This window comes from Triturus cristatus, chromosome 5_1 (assembly GCF_964204655.1).
Source record: "Triturus cristatus chromosome 5_1, aTriCri1.1, whole genome shotgun sequence".
In the NCBI taxonomy this organism is placed as follows: domain Eukaryota; kingdom Metazoa; phylum Chordata; class Amphibia; order Caudata; family Salamandridae; genus Triturus; species Triturus cristatus.
The window spans coordinates 316,956,449-316,984,355 of record NC_140587.1 but is presented as its reverse complement, the minus strand read 5'-3'; the positions used below and the strand labels follow the sequence as shown (position 1 = coordinate 316,984,355).

Genomic DNA, 27,907 nt, shown 5'->3' with positions numbered 1-27,907 from the left:
TCAGATTTTTCTGGACATTCCCCGAGAAGCCAGTTGTCCTTAGCCAGGCGTGGCGCCTCAAGGCCAGTGTCGTGGAAATCGATCTGCCCAGCAAATCAGTCATATCAAGACCACACCTGATGGTAAATTTTGCAGCATCCCTCCTGTCCCTAACAGCATGAGAAAGCACAGCTCGGGTATCCTCCGAGACTTGTAGCAGCACTTGCACAACCATCTCTCGAAGGGAGTGGGAGAAACGGCCCAAAAAACATGCGTACTTACTGACCGCAAAGTCATGCTAGAAGGAGAAAACATTTTCTTCCCAATGATTTTATCCTCTCGGATTCTGTTAGAACTGGGGGGTCTCTAGTTGGCTGAGGTAGGTACCTTAGTCCAAATAGGGACCCTTGCTTCTAGTCAGGGAAAGGAGGGACACCCTCTTAGATAATCCCTGCTCACCCTTGGGCAGATTGGCACGAGCAGCCAGGCTTATCTCCAAGGCAATGTGTAAAGTATTTGCAACCACACTCCCAGTAACACAGTGATAACACCACAAATGGACACCACACTGATTTAGGAAAATAGCGGTATCTTGATCAGGAAGAAATACGATGAGACCAAACGATAAAAATATCCAGCATATGCGTATTCGTAATATTTCACTTGGCCAGTTATTAGGCCAACAATCACTTGTAGGTTCTTGCGGTATTAATGAGCAGTACACGATGGTCTAATGCAGTCCTAAAGCAATGCTATGCAGTTGATAATGCAGTTCATAATGTAGAAATACAACAGTCCTTAATGCAAGTACTAATGCGGTTCGTAAAGCAAGTAATAATGCAGTCCGTAATGCAAGTAGAAATGCGGATCGTAAAAGCAAGTAATAATGCAGTTCGTAATGCAAGTACTAATGCGGATCGTAAAAGCAAGTAATAATGCAGTTCGGCACGGATCGCGGTGCTTGTGAAGGACTCTATGCCACTCTTGGCTGACTCGAAGTCAGCGACTGCCAAAATATGCCCCCAATACTGTTAGGGAGGAAACAAAGTGCAGCTCCACAATCCGACCCAATACTGCCACACCTCGGTGAGTACGGGCCACGATACTGACTTGAGCGGAGGCTCACGCTGCAAAGATGGGAAAGGCCGAGAGCGGTATCTCGTAGCCCGCACTCCGCCCCAGGCAGCGACACATGCACGCTTGCTGAGCGTTACCTAGTGGGGGGTGCAGTCTCTCTCTCCTCTACTCGGGGCTTAGGCGTCACGCTGCGGCCCAACAAGGTTCTGCCACTGTTTTGATGTGCATAGCATCTAGTGCTCCAAGAGAGATCACATGGTAGGAGGAACAATTTCACTGTCACCAGTAATTTCATCAATGTTTCAAAGAATAAGTTGGACGAGTGCCTATCCTGGGAGAAGAGGCTAAGAATCAGCTGCAGTTTTGTAAAGTTTATAAAAAAATTTAAACTCATCAGGGACGACACCAGATTGCGGAAATGAGAGAAGAACTTGGTGGTTCAGGTTAATGTCCTACTTTTGGTGATCCAAAGGATTGGAAGAGTGCATCATGTCTGACAGAGCTACTATTTGAGAGGTGGGCAGCTTGTGGGGGAACCCTGTAGGGATGGATTGTTGGTCCTAAGTAGGTAAAAGTAAACAGAAGAACAGTGGATGGACCACAGGCTTTAATCAATCCCCTGACCTACCAGAATCAGGTCAGAGATGGAAGAGGAGCAATCTCATCTTAGGGCAGTATGGTGAGTTAGGGGAATATGGTGAGTAATCAAAATGGCAATGGTCCGGCTCAAAATGGGCAGAGTGGGCAATATTATGGCAGCAATCCTACCCTCTCCAGTGCAGACTCTATACTACCTCCCCATTCCTGCTAATGAATATGTGCATGAAAATTAAGTAACAAGAGTGGAGCGTCATGTCTTGGCGCTCCTTTTCGGATACACAGCTGAATGCCTTAAAAAAAGGTTACTTCATTTTTCCATTTACTTTTTCCTTTATTGCCAAAATCCAAACCTTTAGACAATGTAGTTCCGAGGTGATAATCACATGTGTGACCTTTCAATGTATTCTCAATTTTTCAAATGGTGCAGTTTGCCCATACAGGCTTTTTCTTCCTGCAACACGACGAGAACTACGATCGACCAACCACGCCCTCGCCGCCGTTCCATGCATCCGAAGAGCCACCAAGGGAGGAAGATCCTTCTCCTACCTGGCAGCCAAGACCTGGAATTCCCTCCCCATCCACCTCCGACTCACCCAAGACCACCTCTCCTTCAGGAAGCAACTCAAGACCTGGCTGTTCGAGCAGTAGCGGAGCTCAGGGGAGGCTGTCGGAGATCGCGGCTGCCTGCTGGAGTGCCGCACCGAGGAGGAAAGGCTGTGGTGCCCTGAAGCGCCACTTGTGTTGCCTTCTTCACCGGGAAGGCCCGAGAGTGTGCTGGGGGCTTGTCCTGGAGCCTGGTGAGTGCTGGTTCAATTCATTGACGCGGACGGCCTGAAGGCCGTGCCCAGGGAAGGTTGCCCGCTGGAGGGCCGGCCCACACTACAGCAAGGAGAGATAGCTGCGATGCACTGAAGCACCAATTTTGAGGCCCTGACTGAATCGGCACCGCCCAAGTGGTGTGCTGGGGGCTGGTCCGGGCGCACGGTGTGAGGCAGCACGGGCCCCACCCAGCAACGGCGGCCTGTAAAGTAGGCCTGAAATTGAGAGATTGTCCAGGTGGGCTCCAGAGGTGCTGGGGATATAGGCTCCCAGGGGTCAGAAAGCTTGGAACACTTCCCAGGAGTTGCAATAGCTACCCACGCGGCAGTGAGTCAACAACACGCAGTAAATTGGGATGAAGCACCGGGAGGAGCAGTGTGTGTCGCACATGACTGAGACACCTATTAGGCCCCGAGGAGAGTAACTCCATCTACCTGATGCCACAGGCTTGAAGGCCTAGAAGGGGCAAAACCTTGAGTGAGTGCCTTGTTGCTGAGCGCAAAGTGGTGTTGCAGCCATAGAAAGATATAGTGGGCAATGTGGACATTCGAATAGGGCAATACAAACCTTGACCGGGGGCAGCCAGACTAGGCCCTCGCAGCATAACCTGGTTGGTGGTGGCCGGTTGCAGATTGACATGGGGCCTGGTGCCACTCCCTAGCGCGGAGCGTTGTTGGTACGGACTCTTTCCCTTCGGATTTCGGATACTCTTCCATCATGGCAAGTCACGACAGAAGCAAGAAGAGGCACCTGCTGAGGAGGGGGAAGCCCACCCCCACCTAATTCTCTGGGAACCGAGGAGTCGGAGCAAACGGATCAAGCCCTTCACAAACACCTTAACAAAATATTAGCAGCAATCGTAGACACGAAAACAGTGCTGCAGCAAGATTTTCGGGCGGTGTCGTTGGCCTGGGTCTATTGCAGGCAGAGCATCACAAGCTAGTGGACAGGATGAAAATAGTTGAACAGACGATTGAAACGATAAAACCAGATCACACAACCATGTCCAACAAGCTGGAAAATCTGACAGCCTGAGTGAATATTTTGGAAAGACGAGCAGAAGACGCTGAAGGGCACACAGATGCAAAAATATATGTGTAGTGGGACTGCCAGAAACCAAAGAAAGTACAGATATGGTGGCTTATCTGGAGGAATGGTTGAGAACAACAGTGGCACCGTGTCTATTAACTCCTTTCTTTGCTCTAGAAAGAGCACACAGAGTTCCATCATGCCCACCGGCTCCGGGCGGCCACCTTGGCTAGTAGTGGCGCGTCTATTACACTACAAGGATCGTGACATCTTGATACAACGGGCCCATGCCAATGGACCTTATTCCGTGGACAACAGCAAGGTGTCCATTTTCCCAGACTTCACTGCTAAAGTGGAAGCACAATGCACTTCCTAGAAGCTAAGAAAGCGTTGCGAGCAGAGGGAATCAGATACTCCTTAATGTTCCCGGAAAAGTTACGGACCACGCTAGATGACACCACATTTTTATGATTCGCCGGAAGAGGTCTGGGCATGGTTGGAAACCTACAGAAAAATTGATCTACAGCGCATGTGGGGCCCCACAGCTCAAAACCACCCAAACCACAGCAAAAGCGGCTATGACGCTTGTCCAGACGGATACAGTTACAGAAGCCATCCACATTACAGACTGCATGAGAAAGGAAGGCGGCACTGAAGGCTATGGCCGAGGGATTGACACAAACGACAGAGAAGGGTGGCTCCGGGAAAACTTCGAAACACAGCGCGGGGGAATCTGAATCGGGGACATCGGCCAGAAGTGAAGTAGAACTGCTAGATGTGACACCACAGATAGCGGATAACATAATTTGGATTAGCCACAGAGACTCAGACAAAGGAACATACGAGTACAAAGCGAGCGAGGCACTGGGATTATAGACGGCAGAGGGGGATCTATAGCCCTGCCAGAAAATAGTGAGGCCTAGGAAGTCGAAGCAAGCCTTGTACAATACCTCACACACCCCCACCAAGATAATCCCTGCTAGGTAGATACCAGGGACAATCTTTCACTAATGGTTTTTCCTTTTAACAGGTTTGGCAGCCAGGCGTTGTGAAGCTGCCCTGGGTAGAGGGAGTTACTTGTTGGGACAATGTGACAGTCTCTAAGGGATTGTTGCTCCCGCATGTAGAATTGCAAACAGGCATTGGGTGGAAGAGAGAGGGGAGAGGAGGGTTATAATGGATCGAGTTATTTTATGACATGCCGCTATTACACCAAGAGGTTAAAACGATCTCCTGGAATGTAGAAGGAATGGGGTCTATATCTAAACGGCATAAAATTCACAGTTACCTCACACGCCGAAGTGTGCAAGTGGGGATGCTGCAAGAACCTGCATCTTACACTAGAAGAAAGTGTTAAGACTCGGGCATAGGTAGCGCGGTCATAAATTCTGCATTCTCAAGGGACACACTAATATGGATAAGGGCGGGTTCTCCCATCAATGTGAGTAAGGTCCACACAGACCCAGAAGGCAGATATCTGTTGATACAAAGTAGGATCCTGGGTAAGGTGTTCCTTCTGGGACGCCTTAACACACCAAATTCTAAACAGGTTCAATTCTTACACCAATTGTCGATACCGCTTTCTTCTTTCGACACCTCCCACACCTTGCTTGGAGGAGATTTTAATTGTTTAGCTGACATTAGACAAGTCAACACCTCCACTGAATGACACACCAGTAGCTAAGGTGATCAAGGGGTTTCGGGAGTAGTTGGAGGGATGGGACATGGGAGATATCTGGAGATTACAGCATGGAAATACACGGGACTACTCGTACTATTCCCACTTGTATAAATTACATACTAGACTAGACAGGTTTGTGTCCTCAGGTGGACTGGGACCGTCTATTACACAAAAATGGAATACTTGGGGCATATTATATCAGACCATTACCCACGGTTACTACACATCGGTCCTATACCTGATCCCACATTAACCTCTGCATGGAGACTGGATCCTACACTCCTGGAGGACGCTCCGTTTTATTCACTGTTACAAGAGGCTGTCACAGAATACTTTCAATCAATCAATCAAACAATTTATAAAGCGCGCTACTCACCCGCTAGGGTCTCAAGGCGCTGGCGGGGGAGGGGGCCGTTACTGCTCGAAAAGCCAGGTCTTGAGTTGCTTCCTGAAGGAGAGAGGGTCCTGGGTTAGCCGTAGGTGGATGGGGAGGGAGTTCCATGTCTTGGCAACCAGGTAGGAGAAGGATCTTCCTCCGGCGGTGGCTCTGCGAATGCGTGGAACGGTGGCGAGGGCGAGGCTGGCCGATCGCAGCTGGCGGGTGGGCGTGTAGAAAGTGAGGCGGTTGTTGAGGTACTTGGGGCCCAGGTCGTGGAGAGCCTTGTGTGCGTGGGTGAGGAGTCTGAACGTGATCCTCTTGCTGACGGGGAGCCAGTGCAGGTCTCTCAGGTGGGCGGAGATATGATTGTGGCGGGGGATGTCCAGGACGAGTCGTGCGGCGGCGTTCTGTATGCGCTGGAGTCTTTCCTGTAGTTTGGCTGTGGATCCCGCGTAGAGGGTGTTCCCATAGTCCAGTCGGCTGGCGACGAGTGCCTGGGTGACCGTCTTCCTGGTTTCGGTGGGGATCCATCAAAAGATCTTTCGGAGCATGCGCAGGGTGTTGAAACAGGATGACGAGACGGCGTTGACTTGTTTGGTCATCGAGAGGGAGGAGTCCAGGATGAAGCCCAGTTTTCGTGCGTGGTCCGTTGGCTTGGGGGTGGTGCCCAGGGCAGGGGGCCACCAGGAGTCGTCCCAGGCGGATGGGGATGATCCCAGGATGAGAACTTCCGTCTTGTCTGAGTTCAATTTCAGGCGGCTGTTCTCCATCCACTCGGTGACGTCTTTCATTCCTTCGTGTAGGCTGGCTCTGGCGGTGGCGGGGTCGTTGGTGAGGGAGAGGATCAGCTGGGTGTCATTGGCGTAGGAAATGATGTTAAGGTTGTGTTGGCGTGCGATGGCCGCGAGGGGGCTCATGTAGACGTTGGAAGAGGGTGGGGCTGAGCAAGGATCCTTGAGGTACGCCGCAGATAACTTCGGTGGCTGCGAAACGGAACGGGGGGAGGCGGACTCTCTGGGTTCTTCTGGCGAGGAACGAGATGATCCACTCCAGTGCCTTCTCTTGGATTCCGGTGTTGCTGAGGCGCTGTATTAGTGTGCGGTGGCAAACTGTGTCGAACGCTGCAGAGAGGTCCAGGAGGATGAGGGCAGCTGTTTCCCCGTTGTCGAGCAGGGATCTGATGTCATCGGTGGCTGCAATGAGGGCGGTCTCGGTGCTGTGGTTGGCTCGGAAACCGGACTGTGAGGGGTCGAGGGATCCATTCGTCTTGTTGACGTCTTCTCGATGACTTTGGCAGGAAAAGGGAGGAGCGAGATGGGGCGGAAGTTCTTGAGGTCGGTGGGGTCCGCTGTCGGTTTCTTCAGGAAGGCGCTGAGCTCGGCATGCTTCCAGCTCTCCAGGAAGGTGGCGGTGGTGAAGGAGATGTTGATGATGTCCCGGAGTTGGGGTGCGATGATGGAGTCGGCCTTGTTGAAGACGTGGTGGGGGCAGGGGTCAGCAAGGGATCCGGAGTGGATGGTGCTCATCATGCGGGTGGTGTCTTCGGTGCTGACCGGGGTCCAGTTGCAGAGGGTGGTGGTGGGGGGCGTTGGTTCGGTGGTTGGGTGCGTGGTCTGTGCGCCAAAGCTGTTGTATATGTCAGCGATCTTGCGGTGGAAGAATGAGGCGAGTGAGTCGCAGAGGTCTTGCGAGGGTGTGATGGTGTTGTTTCCGGCGCTGGGGTTGGAGAGCTCTTTGACGATGCTGAAGAGTTCCTTGCTGTTGTGGGTGTTGTTGTCCAGTCGTTCTTTGAATGTTGTTCTTTTGGTGGTGCGGATCAGCTGGTGGTGTATGCGGGTGGCGTTCTTGAGGGCTGTCATGTTTTCTGTAGTCTGGTCGTGGCGCCAGGCTTTTTCGAGGGTGCGGCAGTTTTTCTTGGATGTTTTGAGTTCGTTGGTGAACCACGAGGCTTTCTTGCTGCCGGGTCTGCTGGGTAGGTTCTTCAGAGGTGCGAGGTCGTCGGCGCAGTTGGTGAGCCACTGTGTGAAGTTGCTGGCTGCTTCGTTGGGGTCCGTTGCGCTTGCAGGAGGTTTCTGGCTGAGGGAGGTTGAGTTGGTCGGCGGTGATCTTGTTCCAGCTCCTGCGGGGAGCCTGTTGCGGGTGGTGGTGGGTTGTGGTTCTCCTGAAGTTGAAGTGGACGCAGCTGTGATCAGTCCAATGAAGTTCGGTGGAGTGGCTGAAGGAGATGTGCTTGCTGGAGGAGAAGACGAGGTCAAGCGTGTGGCTGGCATAGTGGGTGGGGGTGTTCACCAGTTGCTTTGAGTCCGAGGTTGGCGAGGTTGTCCAGCAGGGTGGTGGTGTTGCTGTCATTGTTGTTCTCCAAGTGGAAGTTGAGGTCCCCTAGGAGGATGTAGTCAGAGGAGGTGAGGGCGTGCGGGCTGATGAAGTCTGCGATGGCTTCGCTGAATTGTGTGCGTGGTCCCGGGTGTCTGTAGATGAGAGTGCCTCTGAGGGTGGTCTTGGGGTCGGTGTGTATCTGGAAGTGAAGGTGCTCGGCGGCGGTGAGGGTGTCGTCGGAGTTGGTCGTGATGCGGATGGTGTTCCTGTGGATGATGGCGATGCCTCCTCCGGTCTGGTTGGCGCGATCCCTCCGGATGGCTATGGCGATGTCGGGGGCTGAGGAGGCGTTCATCCAGGTTTCCATGAGGAAGGCGACGTCTGGTGAAGTTGTGTCCAGCAGGTTCCAGAGTTCGACGGCGTGTCTGTGGACGGAGCGGGTGTTGAGCAGGATGCACTTGAGGTAGTTGTTGCTGGTGCCTGGCCTTTCAGGTGCGGTGCAGGTCCGGAGGCAGGTGAAATTGCAGGCTTGCCAGGTGAAGGGTCCGTGGGTGCGTTTATGAGTGGCTCGGTAGCAGGCGGGGTTCCGGCCGGGTTTGAGTGCGTTGAGGGTGGCGTCGTCGTAAGTCCGTCGTGTGGGCTGGCATCGTCGGGAGCCAAGGGTCCTGGCGCTGGGCGCGGTCCAGGCGCGGACGGGCTTGCCTCTGGCGCGCCTCCGCCGCACCTGCGGCGCGGCCGCGCGGCGGCCTGCATTAAGAAGGGTGGAGGGAGGAAGTAGCAGCAGCTGGGAGGCGGGTGGCGAATGGGAGAGGATGGGGGCGGGGCCGCAGGGGAGGCAGCGGCGGGAAAGGAGAGCGGGGGGCGGGCGGGGGGGAGAATGGCGCTGAAAAAAGACCAACAGCACTGAAGAACAGAGAGTGAGAGAAAAAACAGGCAGGCTAAAGGCAGAAAAACTTACGAAAAATGAAACGAGCAGAGGCAAAGGCAAAATACAATTAGGAGGAAACAGACAGGCAGGCTAAAGGCAGAAAAGCTTACGAAAAATGAAAACGAGCAGAGGCAAAGGCAGAATACAATTAGGAGGAAACAGACAGGCAGGCTAAAGGCAGAAAAGCTTACGAAAAATTAAACGAGCAAAGGCAAAGGCAGAATACAATTAAGGGCAGCAGACAAGCAGGAGGAGGGAAATCGGGAGAGAGAGAGAGAGAGAGAGAGAGATGGACAGAGGAAGAGGTCAGACTTGATACTTACCGCCCACCACTGGGCCACCAGGGATGAGGCGCAGGCGGGAGCCTGCGGGTGGAGGAGGGCCTCGAACTTCCAACAGCAGCAGCGGCGAGGGCAGCAGGCAGAGCACCAGCAGGGAACGCTGGTGCGGTGGGGGAGCGGACCTGGCCTGACCAGTTTAACCATGGCGTAGTTAGGTCTAGGGCGGCCGAATGGGAGGCCTTCAAAGTGGTGTTGAGAGGGAAATGCATGGGCCATAAGGTAGGAGTGAGGAAGGCAATATTGGAGGAACACACCAACCTAGAAACCCAACTGCACGAGGTAGAGGCTCACCTGACTAAAAAGGCCGAGGCTCATGAGGAGCTACACGGCCTACGGCAAAACTACGACGTAGTGCTACAAAGATTGAAATGCTTCGATATGCGTGAATACCAGATGTGTGTGCACATGGAGGGAGGAAGAGCAGGTAGATTACCTGCTTGGTTAATACACCCTGAATATGGGAGTACTCCCATCTCCCAGATACATTGGTCAGAGGTAGTGATTATGCACCACCCTAAAGAAATAAACAAATCATTCCGATCTTATGTCAAACTGTATTCTGAGCCAAAGGGGCAAAGGTGAGAATCCATAAGGACATATTTAACACCCTTGCCCCTAGTAATCCTAACTCCTGATAAATGCGAGATACTGCCGGGACAGGTAACCGCGATGGAAATCATGCCAGCGCTTAAGGGGATGGCCAGAGAGAAAACGCCCGGCCCGATGGTCTGCCAATGGAGTTCTATGCCACTTACGCCCAGATCCTAAAACCAAAATTAGAGGAACTATACACAGAAGCCTGGGACAAAGGGGAACTGCCGTCTTCACCCCATGATGCGTTGGTCATGAAAGCTCCCCGCGACAAAAAAACGCACCCACACGTGTCAAACTTTCACCCCCTCTCGATGCTCAACGTTGATTTTAAAATCTTGAGCAAAGTATTAGCCATGCAGCTTTTGCCCTATATGACCAGCCTAATACATATAGGCCAAAACGGATTTGTACTGACAAGATCCACCTCTGGGAACCTACGAAGGCTGTTCCATATATTACATCATTCGAACCGGGATGGGGTTACAGGTACACAATGGGCCCTGGCAATGTTAGAAGAACATGCAGACCTAGCAGGACTTAAGATTAATGAATCCAAGACCTATGCCTTCCCACTTCTGGAAGGCCACGCACAACCTGGGAATTTCCCAGTGGGCCAGACATGGTCCCCTCGCTCCTTCAAATATCTGGGAATCCAAATTTTCCATACGGTATATGATTTACGAGACAGTAACCTGAGCCCGATTGTTAGATCCGTAAAACGTCCATACAGTTCTGGCAGTCTCCTAAATTGCCTCAGATGGCACGCATAGCACTCTCGAAAATGATCATGTTGTCCAGACTGTTGTGTCACTTTACGAACCTCCCCATGGTGATACTCCCATGATGGGTCTCGGATCTGAACCAGCTACTTCGGAAACTAATTTGGGACGAAGGGTGGGATAAAGTGGCACTGGAGGTAGTGCACAAGGCACCTGAAGATGGAGGGCTAGGGGCCCCAGACTTTAAACTATACTATCTGGCAGCCTAGCTCCAATGGTTAGTGCAGTAGATAGATGGCCAGAACTTAGAGCTACTAGATGAGATGAATGGGAGAAACAATCAAGGATGGTTGGTAGCCAAGCTAATCCACTAGAAAGTGTTCCTCCCAAAACCCAATATACTTTTGAAGACAGCACTATATTGCTAGAAGAGATGTCTTTGGTGCACAGAAGACACCCACCCGCATACACCCGAAATACAGCTAATAGGAATTCCGCATGGGAATCCATTGGCTCCGTACCCAAGACTTCAGTTAGTAGACTGGGCAATGGCTGGGATAGCAACGTTAGGGGACTGCTTCCACCTTGGAGTCTTGATACCCATAGATGATTTAATGTCCCAACACGATTTAAGTCACGGGCAATTCCTGACTTACCATTCACTGACACTAACAGTCCGAGATATGTGGCAAAGTGGCTCCACGGAGCCTGACACACAGAGTGCTCCAGGTACTGCTGACCCTTGGGACAGCTAGGCACCTGATGAACAAGTTACTTACCTTCGGTAACGCTTTTTCTGGTGGATACAGTATCTGCCTGTGGATTCCTCACCTTGTGAATATCCCCTGCGCCAGCATTCCACGGAACTTTTCTTCCCCAGCATTCCACGTCGACATGGGCGACGTCATAATACATCGGCTCCGCTCGCGACTCCGATCGACGTCACCGGAGCCATAAGAAGCCCACGTCGGCGTGATGACGTCAGTTCCACCCATTTTTTCCCCGTGCCTTCGAGGCGAACAGGTGGACTAACGACAGACCCAAAGCATACACAGTATACAATACACCAACACATATGCATAGCATACAAAGGAAAAGAATGCTAAATAATCAAGCATTTCCTACAATTGCACAACAAGCATAAAAACATATCAACAAGACCGATTTCATGGTATAGAAAGGTGGACAACGGGGAGGCGGGTGGGTCAGTGAGGAATCCACAGGCAGATACTGTATCCACCAGAAAAAGCGTTACCGAAGGTAAGTAACTTGTTCTTCTGATGGATACATCTGCCAGTGGATTCCTCACCTTGTGAATAGATTCCCACAGCAGTCCCACTCCCGGAGGAGGGTGTCCACCTTCCTATACCTAAAAGTCCTGCAAGACAGAGCGCGCAAAATGGCCCTCCCGCCTCATCTCAGAGTCCAAGCAATAATGCTTTGCGAAAGCATGGAGGGAGGCCCAAGTTGCAGCCTTACAAATGTCTGCAGCTGGAACACCCCTGGCAAAAGCAGAGGGAGAAGAGTTAGCTCTAGTTGAATGGGCTCTAATATCCTCAGGAGGAACCTTACCAGCAAGGGCGTAGCAGATCTTGATGGATAGGATGATCCATCTGGACAGAGTGCGCTTGTGCACAGCTTTGCCTTTAGAGTGTCTAACATAGCCCACGAAGAACTGATCTTCCAAACGAAAATCCTTTGTTCTGTCCAAATAAAAGCTCACAGCTCTTTTAGGGTCCAATCGGTGAAGTATCTCAGAAAGTTTGCGAGCAATAAAGATGCCTTTACATTTGGTTATCTTAACACATTTGCTATCTGTTCAAGGACAGAGGTCAAATGTCAATTTATCTTTTTACTAACTGCTACTAACGTGGAAAATGGGTTTTCTTTCTCTTACTACAGTTAAGTTTGTCAAGTAAGCTGGCTATCATTATGAAACAAAAGGCTGTAAGATATCAGTTTTTTTTCTGAAACATTTAAATAGCTTGCAAACTAATAGTACAAATCCCATTGAGGCACAATAAAGGGAGTAGGAGGAAACCTGTTTGTGAGACCCTTGAGAAAACGAAGAACAATAGGTGATTTAAATAACGACGGCTGATCCGGCAAACAAAGGAAAGCCGACAAAGCCAATAAATAACCCGTAACAGTAGCCACAGCAAAGCCTTGCTGAGCAAGAAAGGGCAAACTGAAGGATGTTAGATAGACGAGCCTTCAAAGGGTCAATGGACTTCTCTCCGCACCAAAGTACAAATTTAGACCACCTATAGGAATATATGGATTTGGTGGAATGACGTCTGGCAGACTAAATTACATCTACCACATCCGGCAGGAGAGAAAAAGAACTCAGGTTGCCCCGTTCAATCTCCAGGCATGAAGGTGTAAGCTCTGGAGGTGGGGGTGTAGAACCTGCCCCTCCGACTGCGAGAGGAGGTCTGCCCTCAGAGGGAGACGGAGCGGAGGGCACAAGGATAGGTGGAGAAGCTCTGTATACCATACCCTTCTTGGCCAATCCGGGGCAAACAAAATGACTTGGGCCCGGTCTTGGCGAATCTTCCTCAGAACCCGAGGAATCAAAGGTATGGGAGGAAACGCGTAAAGGAGTTGTGAGCCCCAACTCAACTGAAACGCGTCCCCCAGCGCCCCCTGCATCGGAAACTGGAGACTGCAGAATGACGGGCAGTGCGCGTTCTCGCGGGTGGCAAACAGGTCCACCCGAGGTGTCCCCCACGTCCGAAAGACATGACGAACCACCTCCGGATGGAGCCTCCACTCGTGATCGGCGGAGAACTGCCGACTGAGACTGTCCGCACGTACGTTCAGCACCCCGGCCAGATGATTTGCCATCAGACAAATCTGATGGTCCTGAGCCCAGGACCATAGACGTAAGGCCTCTCTGCACAGACAAAGAGACCCTACTCCTCCCTGTTTGTTGACATACCACATCGCGGTCGTGTTGTCTGTCAGGACTTGGACCGACTGACCGCGAAGGGAATGGAGGAAGGCCTTGAGCGCCAAACGAATCGCCCGCAATTCCAAAAGGTTGATATGAAGCAACCTTTCCTCTGGAGACCAAAGACCCTTGATCTCCAGGTCCCCCAGATGAGCACCCCACCCTAGGGTGGATGCATCCGTTATCACTGTGGCCACCGATGGAGGCAGATGGAAGGGCTTTCCTTGCGAAAGATTGCCCTCTACGCTCCACCATGAAAGATCCGCTGCAGCTTCTCTGGAGATCTTGATTGACTCCCTGAGATCTCCGTTGTGCTGATACCACTGCTTGCGGAGGCACCACTGGAGTGCCCTCATGTGCCAGCGTGCATGGTTGACCAACAGAATGCAGGAAGGGAACAGACCGAGCAGGCGAAGGACCTTCAGAACTGGAACAACCGCTCCACTGTGGAATAAAGGGACCAACTCCTGAATGTCGAGAATCCTTTGAGGAGGAGGGAATGCTCGACACACAGTAGTGTCCAGTACCGCCCCTATGAACAGGTTGCGTTGAGAGGGCACCAGGTGAGATTTGGGCACATTGATCGAAAAACCCAAGTCGAACAACAGCTGCGATGTTACCTGCAGATGATGCTGCACCATCTCTGGGGACTCTGCCTTCAGAAGCCAGTCGTCCAGGTAGGGAAAAACCGGAATCCCCGACCTCCTGAGATGGGCAGCCACCACTGTCATCACCTTTGTGAAGACTCGAGGTGCAGTAGTAAGACCAAACGGAAGGACCGCAAACTGGTAATGTTGCGACCCAACCGTAAAACGGAGATACTGCCTGTGCGACTTCAGCATTGGGACGTGGAAGTACGCGTCCTGCAAGTCGAGCGACGCCATCCAGTCTCCTTGCTGCAACGCTTGAAGAACCTGCGCAAGGGTCAGCATCTTGAATTTCTCCTGTTTCAGGTAAAAGTTCAAGATTCTGAGGTCCAGTATCGGACGCAATCTGCCATCCTTTTTGGGAATCAGAAAATACCGGGAGTAGCATCCCTGACCCCTTTCCTGCTCCGGAACCACCTCTATTGCACCCTTCTGGAACAAGGCTAGAACTTCCTTCTGCAGGAGAAGCAGGTGGTCCTCCGAACAATAACCTTGGCAAGGAGGGTAAGGGGGAGGAAACTCCCGAAAGGGAAGGGCGTACCCAGTCTCTACGAGGTTCAAAACCCAAAGGTCTGTTGTAACCGATTTCCAACCCCGTAGAAAGTAGGACACCCGACCCCCCACAGGCCTTACATGATCCAGGATGGGGGATCTAGGGCTGCTTCCCTGTGGCCTCATTGGAAATAGAGGAGGAGGAAGAAGAGGGGTTGCGTCCAGAACCTCTCCGACCCCTTTGCCTCCCTCTATAGGACCTATAGAGGGGATTCTGCTGTTGCTGCTGCTGCTGCTGCTGGGGCTGCCGGTAAGAGCGAAAAGACGATTGCCCAAAGCCCCTAAATTTTCGAAAGGTCGAACCCCTTGCCGTTACTTGCAGGCCCAAGGATTTCGCAGTCAATCGGCTGTCCTTAAAACGCTGAAGGGCAGAGTCCGCTTTCTCCCCAAACAGCTTCTGACCATCAAATGGAAGATCGACCAGCGTAGCCTGAATATCCGCTGAGAAACCAGAGTTACGGAGCTAAGCCTGCCTTCTTACAGCAACAGACGACCCCATGATCCTTGCCACGGAGTCCGCAGTATCCAACCCTGACTGGATAACTTGCCTGGCAGCCGCCTGAGTGTCCGCTACAACCTCCATGAAGGATGACTTATCCCCTTCAGGCAACTTAGGAGCCAAGGACTTAATGGAATCCATTAGAGCGTGCACGTAACGCCCCAGCAGGCATGTAGCATTAGTCGATTTTAATGCCATGCTTCCTGTCGAAAAGGTCTTTTTGGCTGCCTGATCAGCTTTTTTAGACTCCCTGTCAGCTGGAGACTGAGGAAAGGCACCGGAAGCATGCTTGGAGCATGAAGCCTGCACAACCAAACTGTCCGGGGACGGATGAGTGGATAAAAAGTCAGGACCCCCTGGTGCAACCTTGTACCTTCTTGCCACCTGTCTACACACTGCAGGAGATGAAAGGGGCTTCTTCCATACCTCCAATACCGGCTCCAATATGGCCTCATTGAAAGGCAACAAGGGCTCTGATGTCGAAGTCGGAGAATGTAACACTTCTGTGAGCAGGTTGGATTTGTACTCCACAGAAGGCAGCTGTAAATTCAGAAGCTCTGCTGCTTTCTTTATCACTACGTGATAGGGAGCCAACTCATGAGGTGGAGAAGACCTGGCAGATGCATATTCCCACTCTGGGGTCGTATCCAGCCCACTGGCTTCCTCAATGCCATCAAACTCGTCCGAAGAAGAATCAACCTCGCCTTCTTCTACCTCTCGACATCTTCTTTCCTCCAACACCCTCTGGGCTTCCCTCCTCGACCGGATTCGGGGAACCGACGTCGGCGACGTCGTACGCGGCGTCGGAGGAACCAGAGGAACCGGCGTCGACGGCGCCAGACACGGCGCCGATGGAGTCAGCCTCGGCATCGATGGAGTCGGTTTCGGCGTCGATGGAGCCAATCTCGGCGTCGAAGGAGGCTCCGAAGCCTGCCGGACCTTCCGAGGTCAAATCGGTTCCCCAGACGGCGCCGGAAACTGCCAAGAAGGCGCCATCGGCATAAAGGGCATAAAGGGGGCCTGAGCATACTGCTGTGGCACCCCCATTGTAAAGGCCATCGGACCCACGGGACCAGTTGGTGCTCCGGATGGGTAGGCCGCCCTATTAAAAATGCCATACATAGCATTTAAGAAATTAGCCGAATCCGTACCTGGGGCCGGGAACTGAGGCAAAGGAACCTCTTGTGGGGCCTCCGGCACCGGCTCCGCAGTATCCTCCACTGGAGCCTCAGAATCTTCAGGTACTGGAACAGACTCCTCCTGCTCCTCATGCATAGAAGCATCCGACTCCACACGAACCGGAGTCGACGTCTTAGACGGAGCCGAAGACCTCGTCGGAGACTGAATCGGAGTCTGCTTCCTCGAAGGAGAACCTTCCGGTGACCTCGAAGGAGAAGGAGACAAACCTTTGCTCCGACGTCGATGAGACGAAGCCGACCTCGACCTCGACTTCGATTTCTTGGACTTCGAGGATCGACGTCTAGAATGTTTACTTTTTTTATGGTGTTTCTTCGACCTCGACGACCTCGAAGTCGATGACTCTCTCTTCGATCTCTCCTTCTTCCTCCCTCTTTTCTCCTCACCAATCTTCTTCATGAAGAGTTTGGTCTTCCTTTCCTTGAGAGCCTTCGGGTTCATGCTTTTACAGCATCCGCACTCCTCCATATCATGTTCCGAGGAGAGACACCATAAACAATTCTGGTGTGGATCCGTTATCGACATCAGGCCTCCACACTCCCTACAGGGCTTAAAGCCCGACTTCCTAGTCGAAGACATAGCCGAAAAAACAGAGATACACGACCAAACTACAAAGTAGCACTGGAGAAAAACCGTTGCGCGTCGAAGGCGCGGAAAAAAGGGAACTGACGTCATCACGCCGACGTGGGCTTCTTATGGCTCCGGTGACGTCGATCGGAGTCGCGAGCGGAGCCGATGTATTATGACGTCGCCCACGTCGATGTGGAATGCTGGGGAAGAAAAGTTCCGTGGAATGCTGGCGCAGGCGATATTCACAAGGTGAGGAATCCACTGGCAGATGTATCCATCAGAAAAAATGGTTATATAGAGCACTCCTGGAATCTGTTAAAAAAACACTTAACCTGGAACAGAGGGAAATGCGAAGAGATTATAGGGAAAACACTAACAGATAAATAATGGTCGCGAGCATCGATGGGTTCGAAACAAGTGTCAAGAAACTAACTTTAAAACAATCCAATTCAACTATATACATATGGTGAATCTGACGCCCCATAGACTGAATGTAATGAGAGGAGTCACTGACCAATCCTGCGGTAGATGCCAACTAAGGGATGCTGGCTTTGTACATATGACCTGGGACAGTACACATTTAATAGGATTCTGGGAGAAAGTACTGAATTAGACTGGGAAAACGTTGGCCCGATCCCTCCCAAACACACCCGGTATTTGTTTGTTACGCCTATTCCCAAGACCGAAGGCCCAAAAAATAGGAAACAGATTTGTAGATCTGGCACTGGTACTGGCACGAAAACAGATAGCCCAACACTGGAAGGCACACACAGCACCCTTGATAAAGGCATGGGAGAGAAACGTAAATGCCTGGTCTAAAGCTGAGTTGAGGGCCCTCCAGAAAGACGATGCACGGGGAATACGTAAACGTCCCATGGCGGAGTTATGGGCAGAGGTGCTGTGGGACTGGGAGACTAGAAACATGGCAGTCTCGTAGGGAGGGGACAAAGATACAGGAGAATCAAGAGAAGACATTGCCAGCACGAGAGTCCTAGACCCCCCCCAGGAACCCTCCCATTGACACATAACATAACTGAATATACAAACAGATGTAATATCCTGACTAATACTCCCCCCCCCCCCCCCACCTAGCCGAGAAGCATCCAGGATCCCGTACTACCTATAATAGAAATGCTAGAGACAGGCCACAACAAAATTTATAATAGATTGTTAAGCGTTAATAGAATAGAGTGAGTTGATATTGTAAACTTGGCGAAGTGTGGAAGTAACTCTCTTGAGTACACATATGTTGTGTAAGTATAGTGAAAAGATATGACTAAATATACATGTACAGAATGTATAATCTGGTTTAAAATGCCAATAAAAGGAGGGTTAAAGAAAAAACCTATGAACAGAGATTAACAACAGGCCTAAAAAACAAATGTCTAACAGATTAAACTTAAGTGAGGATGAACAACTGCCTCATGTACTTTATTGCTTCTGGATCCCAAGATCTAATTATGCAGTGTGTATTACCGTCAACATGCTTCCACAGTTCGGAGGGGACTTTAATGCATAGCTCTCCATTTCCAGCATCTGGGTCAACAGCACTGACCGCAGCAGCATACGCATTCGAAAAATAGTTGAGATTCCTTCTGCAAAGATTAACAAAAAAAAGCCACTAAGCAAACTGATTTTCACATAACTGTTGTCTGAAAGCATACTCAACATGTATAGTTGGCCCTCAAATTTATCAGAAAACTTTAAAAATCTTAAGATTATCAGAAACATCCATAACGGCTGCCGCTTGCTGCACTGCTGCCACGCCGCATCACACAACATGGAAGGAGCGTTCACCTCTGCCTACTGCAAGTTTTCATGCACTCTCTCACACCTTACACTGACCATTCACGCACCACCCTCTTCAACACATACATGATCCCTCCGGCCAACATCATCCACACACACACGACATCAACAGCCTCTCCAGACTACATGAAACTCATACTCTCGGGCAAGAGCCCCAACACAAGAAAGAAGTTCACCGGCTACATGACCAAAGTCGCTAACTGGATGAAAGATAACTCTCTCAAGATTAACATCAACAAGACAGAAGTAATGATCTTCGGCAAGAACACTTCACCGTGAGAATTCAACTGGTGGTTGGCCGAACTCAGACCCACACCCAAAACCAACACCAGGAGCCTCAGAATAATCATAAATAGCAAACGACCGCACAAATCAAAGCAGTCACTGCATCCTGCTTCCTTCCACACCCTGACGATGCTGAGAAAGATCTTCAAATGGCTCCAAGACAACACTAGAAAAACTGCCACTCATGCCCTAGTCACCAACAAGTTGGACTATGGGAGCACTGATGTAGCAAGCATTCTTAAGAGCACACAGTTAGACAAAGTCTCAAGTACACTATAAGATCTTAGATTACCCCGTAATGGGTTAGGTGTTAGGTGGGAGTTCTGCTCTGTATGCACTCCAGCAGCAAATAGTGAGCAACAGGACAAAAGAAGGTGATCTGCTATTAAAGGAGTCATCTGAATTGCTCCGCAGGCAACACACTCGGTAATTCTTTACTGATGCTGCTGTTGTGGCCTCAAAGCAGCTCATGAACAGCTGTCGGATCCAGAAACCAGATGCATCTCACCCAATTCCAGCGCTGGTCTGTTTAGGCATTCAGAAACAGTCGTACCAACGTTTGCGTAAAACAGTGTACTAGCATCATCCATGCACATTTAATACCACCAACCAAAAATGATTGGTGACCTCGCCCCCACGTAATCACAATAAGAAGGTAGATTTACGTTCGTACTAGAGGTGGTCAAGTGTACAATTTAAAGGGGAGAGCCGAGCCAGAGCACAGCAAGAGTATGGCTTGGCTCTGGGGGTCCATTCAGGAGCCGAGCCAAATCGTGTCACAAACATTATGAAAAACTATGATAAAATCTCTTCACAATCTAAAAAATGAGTATTTCTTTATTATTGCATCAAAAGACATTTATGAAAAGTGATAGTTTTTAAACATGTTATTAGAGCATTCATGTTCCCTCCACCTGAAGACCAGGCTATTAGTAAGGAAAAAGGCAGATCTATTGTCAGGTGCATCCTGCATGTGGCCTTGATTCTTATTAAACATAGGGCAAGATTCTAGTCTACTACATCGAACACTAGAGGTGTTTGTACAGCACACATCCTGAACTCACATATCTTTAGGTGCTCTAATTTGTGATAATGAAGGGAAAAAAAAGAGTCTTGGTGAAATAAAATATTGGCCTCGGATCACACAACTTGGTAAAGCAGAAAGGTTATGTGGATTTGTCTACTGCGACTAATCACCCTTGAGCGTATCCTGGAGCTGGAGCCGGTATGTAGGCTGAAGGTGTTTAGCGTCGGCCTCAATGAGTTAGTCGAAAAGCAATGTCTTCAGCTTCTAGCAGAATTCAAGAAGTGAGGAGGAGGCCCTGATGTGTTAAGTGAGGTTGTTCCAGGCCTTGGGTGCAATGTAGGAGAATGCTATGCTGGACTTCCCATTCTGCTTTTGCAGATGCGGGGGGTGCAAGTGAGAGAGTGGTTGAGCATAGGTGTCTGGTGGGTGGGTAGAAGTGAAGGCAGTTGCTCAGATATGTTCAACAGACGTTGTTTAGTGCCTTGTATGCATGATTGAGGAGTTTGAATTGGCAGCGTTTGTATTCGGGGAGTCAGTAGAGCTCTCAGATGTGGTGCAATGTGGATGCGTCATTGGAAGTCAGGGATGAGTCTCGCTTTAGCGTCCTGTATGGTCTGGAGTTGATTGGGGAAAGGGTTGGAGATCCCAGTGTATCTTTCATTTCTGTAGTCTAATCTGCTTGTGAGGAGGGCTTGTGTGACAGTGTGTCTGGTGTTCCAGGGTAGCCATTTGAAGATCTTGCGGAGAACGCACAGAGCATGGAAGCAGGAGGAGTTCACAGCGTTGACCTGTGCTGTCATGTTGAGCTTGTCGTGTAGAATGATTACTAGGTTTCTGGTGTGGTTGCTTGGTGTGGGTCCGAGCTCTGATGGTCACCAGGTGGAGTCCCAAGAACAGTTCTCGTTCTCAAAGATCAGCACTTTCAACTTGTCGGAGTGGAGTTTCAGGTAGTTAAATCTCATCCAGACTGCTATATTTATCATGCAGCTGAGAAGTTGGTACTAGTGGTGGTGGACTTGTCGGCCCTGAAAAAGGATGAGCTGGGTGTCATCGGCATCAGATATGATGGAGATGCTTTGTGACCTGATGATTTTAGTGAGCGGTGTCATATAGATGTTGAACATGATTGGGCTGAAGGATGAACCATGGGGGACTCGCAGATCAGATTCTTGAGTTCAGATGCGTAAGATTGTAGCCTGGCTCGCTTTGTTCTTCCTGTGAGGAAGGACCTTATCCAGTTGAGGGTCAGTCCTTGGATGCCTCTGTCGTGCAGTCTTCTGATGAGTGTGTGTGCTGGAGTGATCCCATGTTTTTGGTTTCCAATTATGCATTCAGTCACTAGATGGGCAGAGGTGGACTGCGATGAGAAATAGGCCTGGGCATCCAAAATCAAAAGTGCCCACATTTGCAGGTAGTGACTTTTCATGAAGAATTGCTCAATTAGCATACTTTGGGAGAATTTTATGGTAAAGAAATCCTTTTATAGCTTGCATGACCTCTCAGTCCGGATCTGCATAGCGCTAAGACAACCTCGGGAAATGCGCAATTTATAAAACTACCTCATTCATTCATGACCAGCAACATGGTCATGACTGAAAGCACCATTATTTCACTAGTTTTCTGGTCCACAGATCTCCTTTAGCCCATGCTTTACTTTACATTTCTGAGTCTCCTATCGATAAACCTCTATAGTTTCTTCTCATATGTGGGCGAAACTTGACAATTATCCCCTACCTCTGGGAAGCTGGTTGTCAGGCAGACAACCTGCTCCTGTTGTACAACAGTCCTAGGAGTACTCTGTGGAATGCTCTGCATACTCTGTTCTTAGACAGAGAGAACTTGGAACTGGAACAACAAGTGGGTCACTGGGCCCTACTTTTATACAGTGAAAGTAGACAGAAAATATGTATCCACTGTCTGCACTTTCAAAACTGATTTGAGGTGGTTCCCCTTAAAGTGTCATTTTCAGGCTGCTCTCCAAAGCCTTTGTGTCATGATTCTGGTCACAACAGGGTCACCTCCAGCCTGGAGTACCCACAACAGAAACATAAAGAGGTGTGAGATTTCGGCATCTGGCTGCCTTCATCTAAACTAAAGAAATATTCAGGAAAAGACAAAAGGCTCTGCCTCACAATTTGCACAATAGAGCCTGCAGTGTCAGCATTCACCGCCAATACGTAGCAAATGGCAGTGCTTCAGTAAGACTAATCTGCAGTTCTTTACTAAGCAAAAGGCTAACTGAATTTCTAAAGGAGCCCCATTACCTCCCTCCAACTTCAGGAATGTCAGCTATACATTTCCACTGTCTAGCAAAACAACCATACCTCTGTATTGTGCGAAAGGGCAGGCAAGGTGCATCCAAAATGGACCCCTAAGGACATCAAAACTCTGGTTTGCTCAAACATCCACCAAAAAGGCTACAAACACAAACATGCAAAACAAACATTTAGAATGTTAGATCTAGGATATGGGTAAGTGCACAGAAGCAGAACTTTACACCAGTGGGCCATTATATCTTCACTTCAGCAATACAGATAAGCATGCTTATTCTTAAGAAACCAGCTGCTGACCCCCTTATACTGGATAACTATCGTCCTATATCTCTGCTACCTCTACTAGGAAAACTCCTGGAATCAGCTATTAACAAACAGCTAAGTCTCCATCTAGAGTCCAACAATCATTTAGACCCGTCACAGTCAGGATTTCGCCCAGGATTCAGTACTGAAACCGCGATCCTGGCTGTGACAGATTCTCTGAGACTGGAAATGGATGCCGGAGGATCTGCTATTCTGGTCCTCCTAGATCTATCTGCAGCATTCGATACCATCTCACATGCCAAACTACTGGAGAGATTGTACTCCTGCGGGATCCGAGATCGGGCTCTAAAATGGATACAAAACTTCCTCTCGAATAGAAGCCAGACTATCATACTTGGACCCTACCACTCTGATAAGTACTGTGTGGACAAAGGGGTTCCGCAGGGATCCTGCCTTAGCCCCACATTATTCAACCTATATATGGCCCCGTTAGCAAAGATTGCTGAATCATCTGGTTTTGAGATAATCTCGTACGCAGATGATACGCAGCTTATTTTCAAAATCAATTCCATAGCAAAATCTGAACACCTGCGCTTTGCAGCGGGAATGCGTAACATCGCAAACTGGATGACAGAGAATTATCTTCAATTAAATCCCAGCAAAACTGAAATTATGCTAATCGGGAAAGCATCGGCGTGCTGGTCCCAGGGCTGCTGGCCCGCCGACCTAGGGACCCCTCCTGTCGCCAAACAAGCAGTAAAAAATCTGGGCTTTAAACTTGACCAAGCCCTCTCCATGAAGGATCATATCGCAGCAACGACTAGCTCTTGCTACTATAGGCTCCTACGTAAAATCCTCCCCTACTTACCCATCGCACATCGGAAAACCCTGGTTCAGGCCATGGTGATTTCCCGCCTGGACTACGGCAATGCACTATTGGCAGATCTGGGTCCAACATTGCTAAAAAAAAAAACTGCAGACCATACAAAATACGGCCGCACGTATGATTCTGAACTGCCCTCCGGGCACCGCGTCAGCCCCTTTACTGTCTGACCTTCATTGGCTCCCGATAAAGAAACGAGCATTCTTCAAGACCTGCTGTCTTACTTACAAGGCCTTAAATGGGAAAGGACCTCAATATCTTTCACGCAAACTTTCGAAACAAACTTCGTTCCGGCACCTTAGGTCAAATTCCTTAGGGCTTCTGCAGATCCCACGTATCCGCCTTGCCCGTTCAGGGGGAAGATCCTTCTCATATCTTGCCCCCCGCTACTGGAATATGCTCCCTACATCCATACGCTCTTGCTCCTCTCTCATCCTATTCAGAAAAAAACTGAAAACCTTTCTATTTTAATCCTCCGTTCCTTCTTGGGTCTTTAACAGGTATAGCGCCAAGATGCCCCCGGGTGATTCGTTGCGCTCTATAAATAACCATAACATAACATGCTTGGTCACAATTATAGATTCACCAAACATGGCACACTCCTAACTAAACACATGACCGGTATACAGTAGGCCACTGTCTGTACAATGATAGCACACATGGTGGGCTTCTCCAGGTCACAGGATAGGTCCAAGACCTCACTCATGTCAAGAGACAGGCCTTGGTCTCGTCTCTACACATACACGAGTTTAGTGTGAGGTTAGGTCCAAAAATCAAAAAACAGAATTCCAGATAAACGCAGTTGGGCACTCAGGGCAGGGGAACACAACTGTATACCAAGCAATTAACATTCCCATCCCGACAACACGTATATATTTTCATTGGGAAATCAGGACCACTGAGACACACATGGGAAAGTGAAATCTCACAAGTGGGTTTAAATTTATTGGAATGAAGGCAAGCAATACAATTTCTTAAATTCATCAGAGAAAACAGTCAGCAATTTGCATCAGATCAGATATCATTTCAACATACTTCAAAGTAAAACAAGGGAATGGCGAGATAAAACTGCTGTCAAGTGACAATGATACTAAGGCATTGGGCTCTCTGCAGGAAAAGATAGTCTCAGTCCTCTCCTGCCATCTGGTAAAAGCATTTCTGATATATGGTGGATAAAATTTGCACATGGTGTTCCACCCAAGGTTTTACTAGGATCAGGAAATGTATTAATGACCACTCTCTTTGTGCCCATCTCGGTTAAACATTTCTTATAATGTCTATCTTGGTTAAGCAGACATGGTTCTCGCACTTCACAAGAATGTTGGTGTCTATTTAATAAAACTGCACGTGCCCAAAACTGCTTCGGAGTGTTATAATTGAGGGTCATAGGAACTGACAAAGGGCTCAGCAATGAGAAACTAAGATGGTATGGACGTTCATTAAATGCCATGAGGTGTACTGTAGTCTAGTAACATTTATTTAATACTATCCTACCACAAATGAATCACAAGGCTCTAAAAGTATGGTCGCGCAGTAGCTACTCTGCTCGTTATGTATTGTTGGAATAGTATGAATTAAGGTGTAGCCTATGAGTACTATAGTGATGTTATGCATGAGAAGCAGCGTGTGGGATTTCCTCAAGTTAAGGGATTTATGATGAGGGGTTAGAGAAAGCACACGATTAGACAACAAGCAAATATCATTGACTGAAGACTTATGTTTTAGGGGGTTTAGGTGCTGCAAGCATAGAAGGAAATACTAAAAAAAAAATGTACAGATGTTGTGGGTGTGGTTACCTATAGGCAAACATGCTTGCAGGGAGCAGATCACAATTTCTGTAAAGAAATGGGAACAGGCATGATATTTGATAGTTACGGTTCACAAAGACATGCAAAGTGGTTGTAGCCGGTGACTTAATACATCAGCAAATAAGCCACCTAACTATCTTATGGATTAAAAAGAGAAACAAAGGTTGTAAGCATTAGGCCTCGCTTAAGGTTCCGTCTTTCAAATCTGTATGGGTGACATAGCCAAATGGGCTAAAATGTAATGTTCTGCTTATCAAACCTGGGGGTACTTAGAGCCCCGTGGTTACTAATCTTTACAACTCTGATACTGGAATAAGTGTTTATTAAAGCTACGGCACTTAAGAAATTTGCAACAAGGGTCTCTCTGGGACACTTTAAGAAAAGCCTAAAAACCTGGTTGTTTTAGGGGGTCGGCGAGGGTTCTGCTAGTGTGCTGCCAAGCGCCGAGATATCCCCCTGGGGATGATTCGTTGTGCCATATAAATGTTAAATACATAAATAAATAAAACATAACGAGATTGTTTATTAGGAAACCGATGTTGATTGTGGAACATCAAATACATCCTAGTTTCCTTGAATACACCAATAAAACAGTTTCCTTGAATGCACCAATAAAACAGTATCATATCATATCATAAAGCCAACTGCCAAGATTAAAAAGCCTGTTTCTACTCCCTAACCTAGCAGATCCTAGATAACTTATTCTATGGCACCATCAATCAAGAATAAAGGAACAAAGCAATTAAAGCGTTATTTATAGATCAAAAATATATATTTTTTAATTATGTGGTCGAACAACGGGGGCTTAATACTTATTAACATTATCCAGATCTTCATTATAAATTGTTGTCGAACTCTTACTAAATGTTTTCAATAAACTCCCATCACACCATGAAAGATGCAAGTATCTTCATTAAAACAATTAGCACTTACTGTTTTGACTCATGATGACAGACTTCCAGCGTAGGATCATTGTAGATAAATGCTGCTTCTAGATCATTGACCCGCACTCGGTAGATTCGACACTGTTTGCTGTTGAGTTTGATTCTGTTCAAATTGCCCACTGTCGGGAATATTGTCAACTCCACATAGCCCTACAGGGGTGGAACATGTGGCAAGGGAGCATGTGAGTTTTACGGTTACTCATAACATTCACAATGAATAACATTACAATTCAAAAGACTACTTACTCAAATGTTACTTATTAGTCAGAGATAGTTTTACTTCACACCATTCTAGTACAATTGTTCAGCATGCCAGGAGAAGCATTTACTAAAGCTTTATTATACCAGTTGTTAAAGGCCTGAGTTATAGGCCAGAGCCGCAGGCGAGTGCCTGTAAGGAGAGAATGGGCCATTAACAATGGGTATAGCCCAAGACAAAGGGGCTTTGAGGCTACTAGAACATTCCACCCACTAAGGGCAGAATGTTCTAAATTAAAAAAAGGGAGAAACATGAAAACAAACCTGGGAATGTTGGAGCTCCAGGCTTATACCAGCTATTGTAAGACCGGAGCTACTACAGTATCTTCAATAGACCTCTCAATATTCCAGTGTTCTAATATGGCCTTCCGTAGCGGGCTATACCGGCCATTAAAGGTTCGGCTCGGGCCTTTAACAAGGGAACAGGACTTTAATGCTGGTAGAGCCTGCAACTTTTTGAAGGCTTTAAGGCGATTATGACATTCCGCCCCTAGAGGACAGCATGTTCTAAGAAATAGAACAAGGCCTTACAGAGCCCAATGGGGTTGAAATCCCCTCGAGCTACGCGAGGCCTTTGATCACAGCAACAATTATAAAGGACAAAATTGGAACATTGAAGCTATGAGCTTTAAGCAGCCATTAATCGCACGGAGCACTACACTGTTTTCAATGGAGCTTCCAACAATCCAATGTTATAATATATGAAAAACTATTTTCAGCGCTTTAATACAAGTAGGCTCTTTCTTGTGTTCCCTTTCTAATGAATGATGGATTTTAGCTGGATAAGCAAAGGGAAGGCACTTGGGCACATAAGGATGTAAATTAAGAATTATAGATGGGTAGCTAACAACAATTGTATGGTTATTGAGCACTTTCAATACCTTCTGCGGTTATGTTTTTCACCAATGAGTTATGAGTGACTTTTTAGACAAAGCAAGCCAAGCTGCAGTAATCTGCAATGTCATTCAGAAACCATAGTAGAAACATATACCATTTAGAACATAATTGTTACTCAGCACTTTTATGTGGGATAGGAGTCATACAGGACCTTATAAATATATGATCTGATGCATAACACTGTAGCCTAAGATACCCCACTGAACTTTGCCTACCAGTTAAACCTATACATAACCACTTCGTGCAGAAAAAATACAACAGCTCACCATTCTACCACCTATTTCTGGTATGTGGCACCCAGGTCTGGCAAGAGATAGGCGCTTTTTCTTCCACCAGTTGTCTCCAGCCTATGGAGACCTAGGCAAGACATAGGAAGATAGAGGAAGCAGCCACTTTCCAGTGCTGAAACTGGAACAGTGAAAAACAAGAACGCAATTTCCCAATTCACTAGGATATTGATATGGAATCCAAGGAGTTTCCCTTAGATGGATTTGTGAATAAGATGGTTCTTTAAAATGATTTGAGCATTCACCTGGAATACTTAGTGTGCTGTGTGCCAACTTACTGCTTACCACGGTT

The 27,907-nt window shown here is 48.6% G+C and overlaps 1 protein-coding gene across 2 annotated transcripts in view; it reads right to left on the bottom strand.

Moving 5' to 3' along the window:
• TAF2 (TATA-box binding protein associated factor 2) overlaps positions 1–27,907 on the bottom strand; it is a 948,796-nt gene that overhangs the window by 866,260 nt on the left and 54,629 nt on the right. For both annotated transcript variants that reach the window (XM_085605048.1, XM_085605049.1), the window contains exons 3-4: positions 26,163–26,323; positions 18,357–18,475 (exon numbers count right to left, since the gene is read on the bottom strand). In XM_085605048.1, the coding sequence (XP_085461174.1) occupies positions 18,357–18,475; positions 26,163–26,323 (280 nt within the window). The remainder of the gene's footprint in view (positions 1–18,356; positions 18,476–26,162; positions 26,324–27,907) is intronic.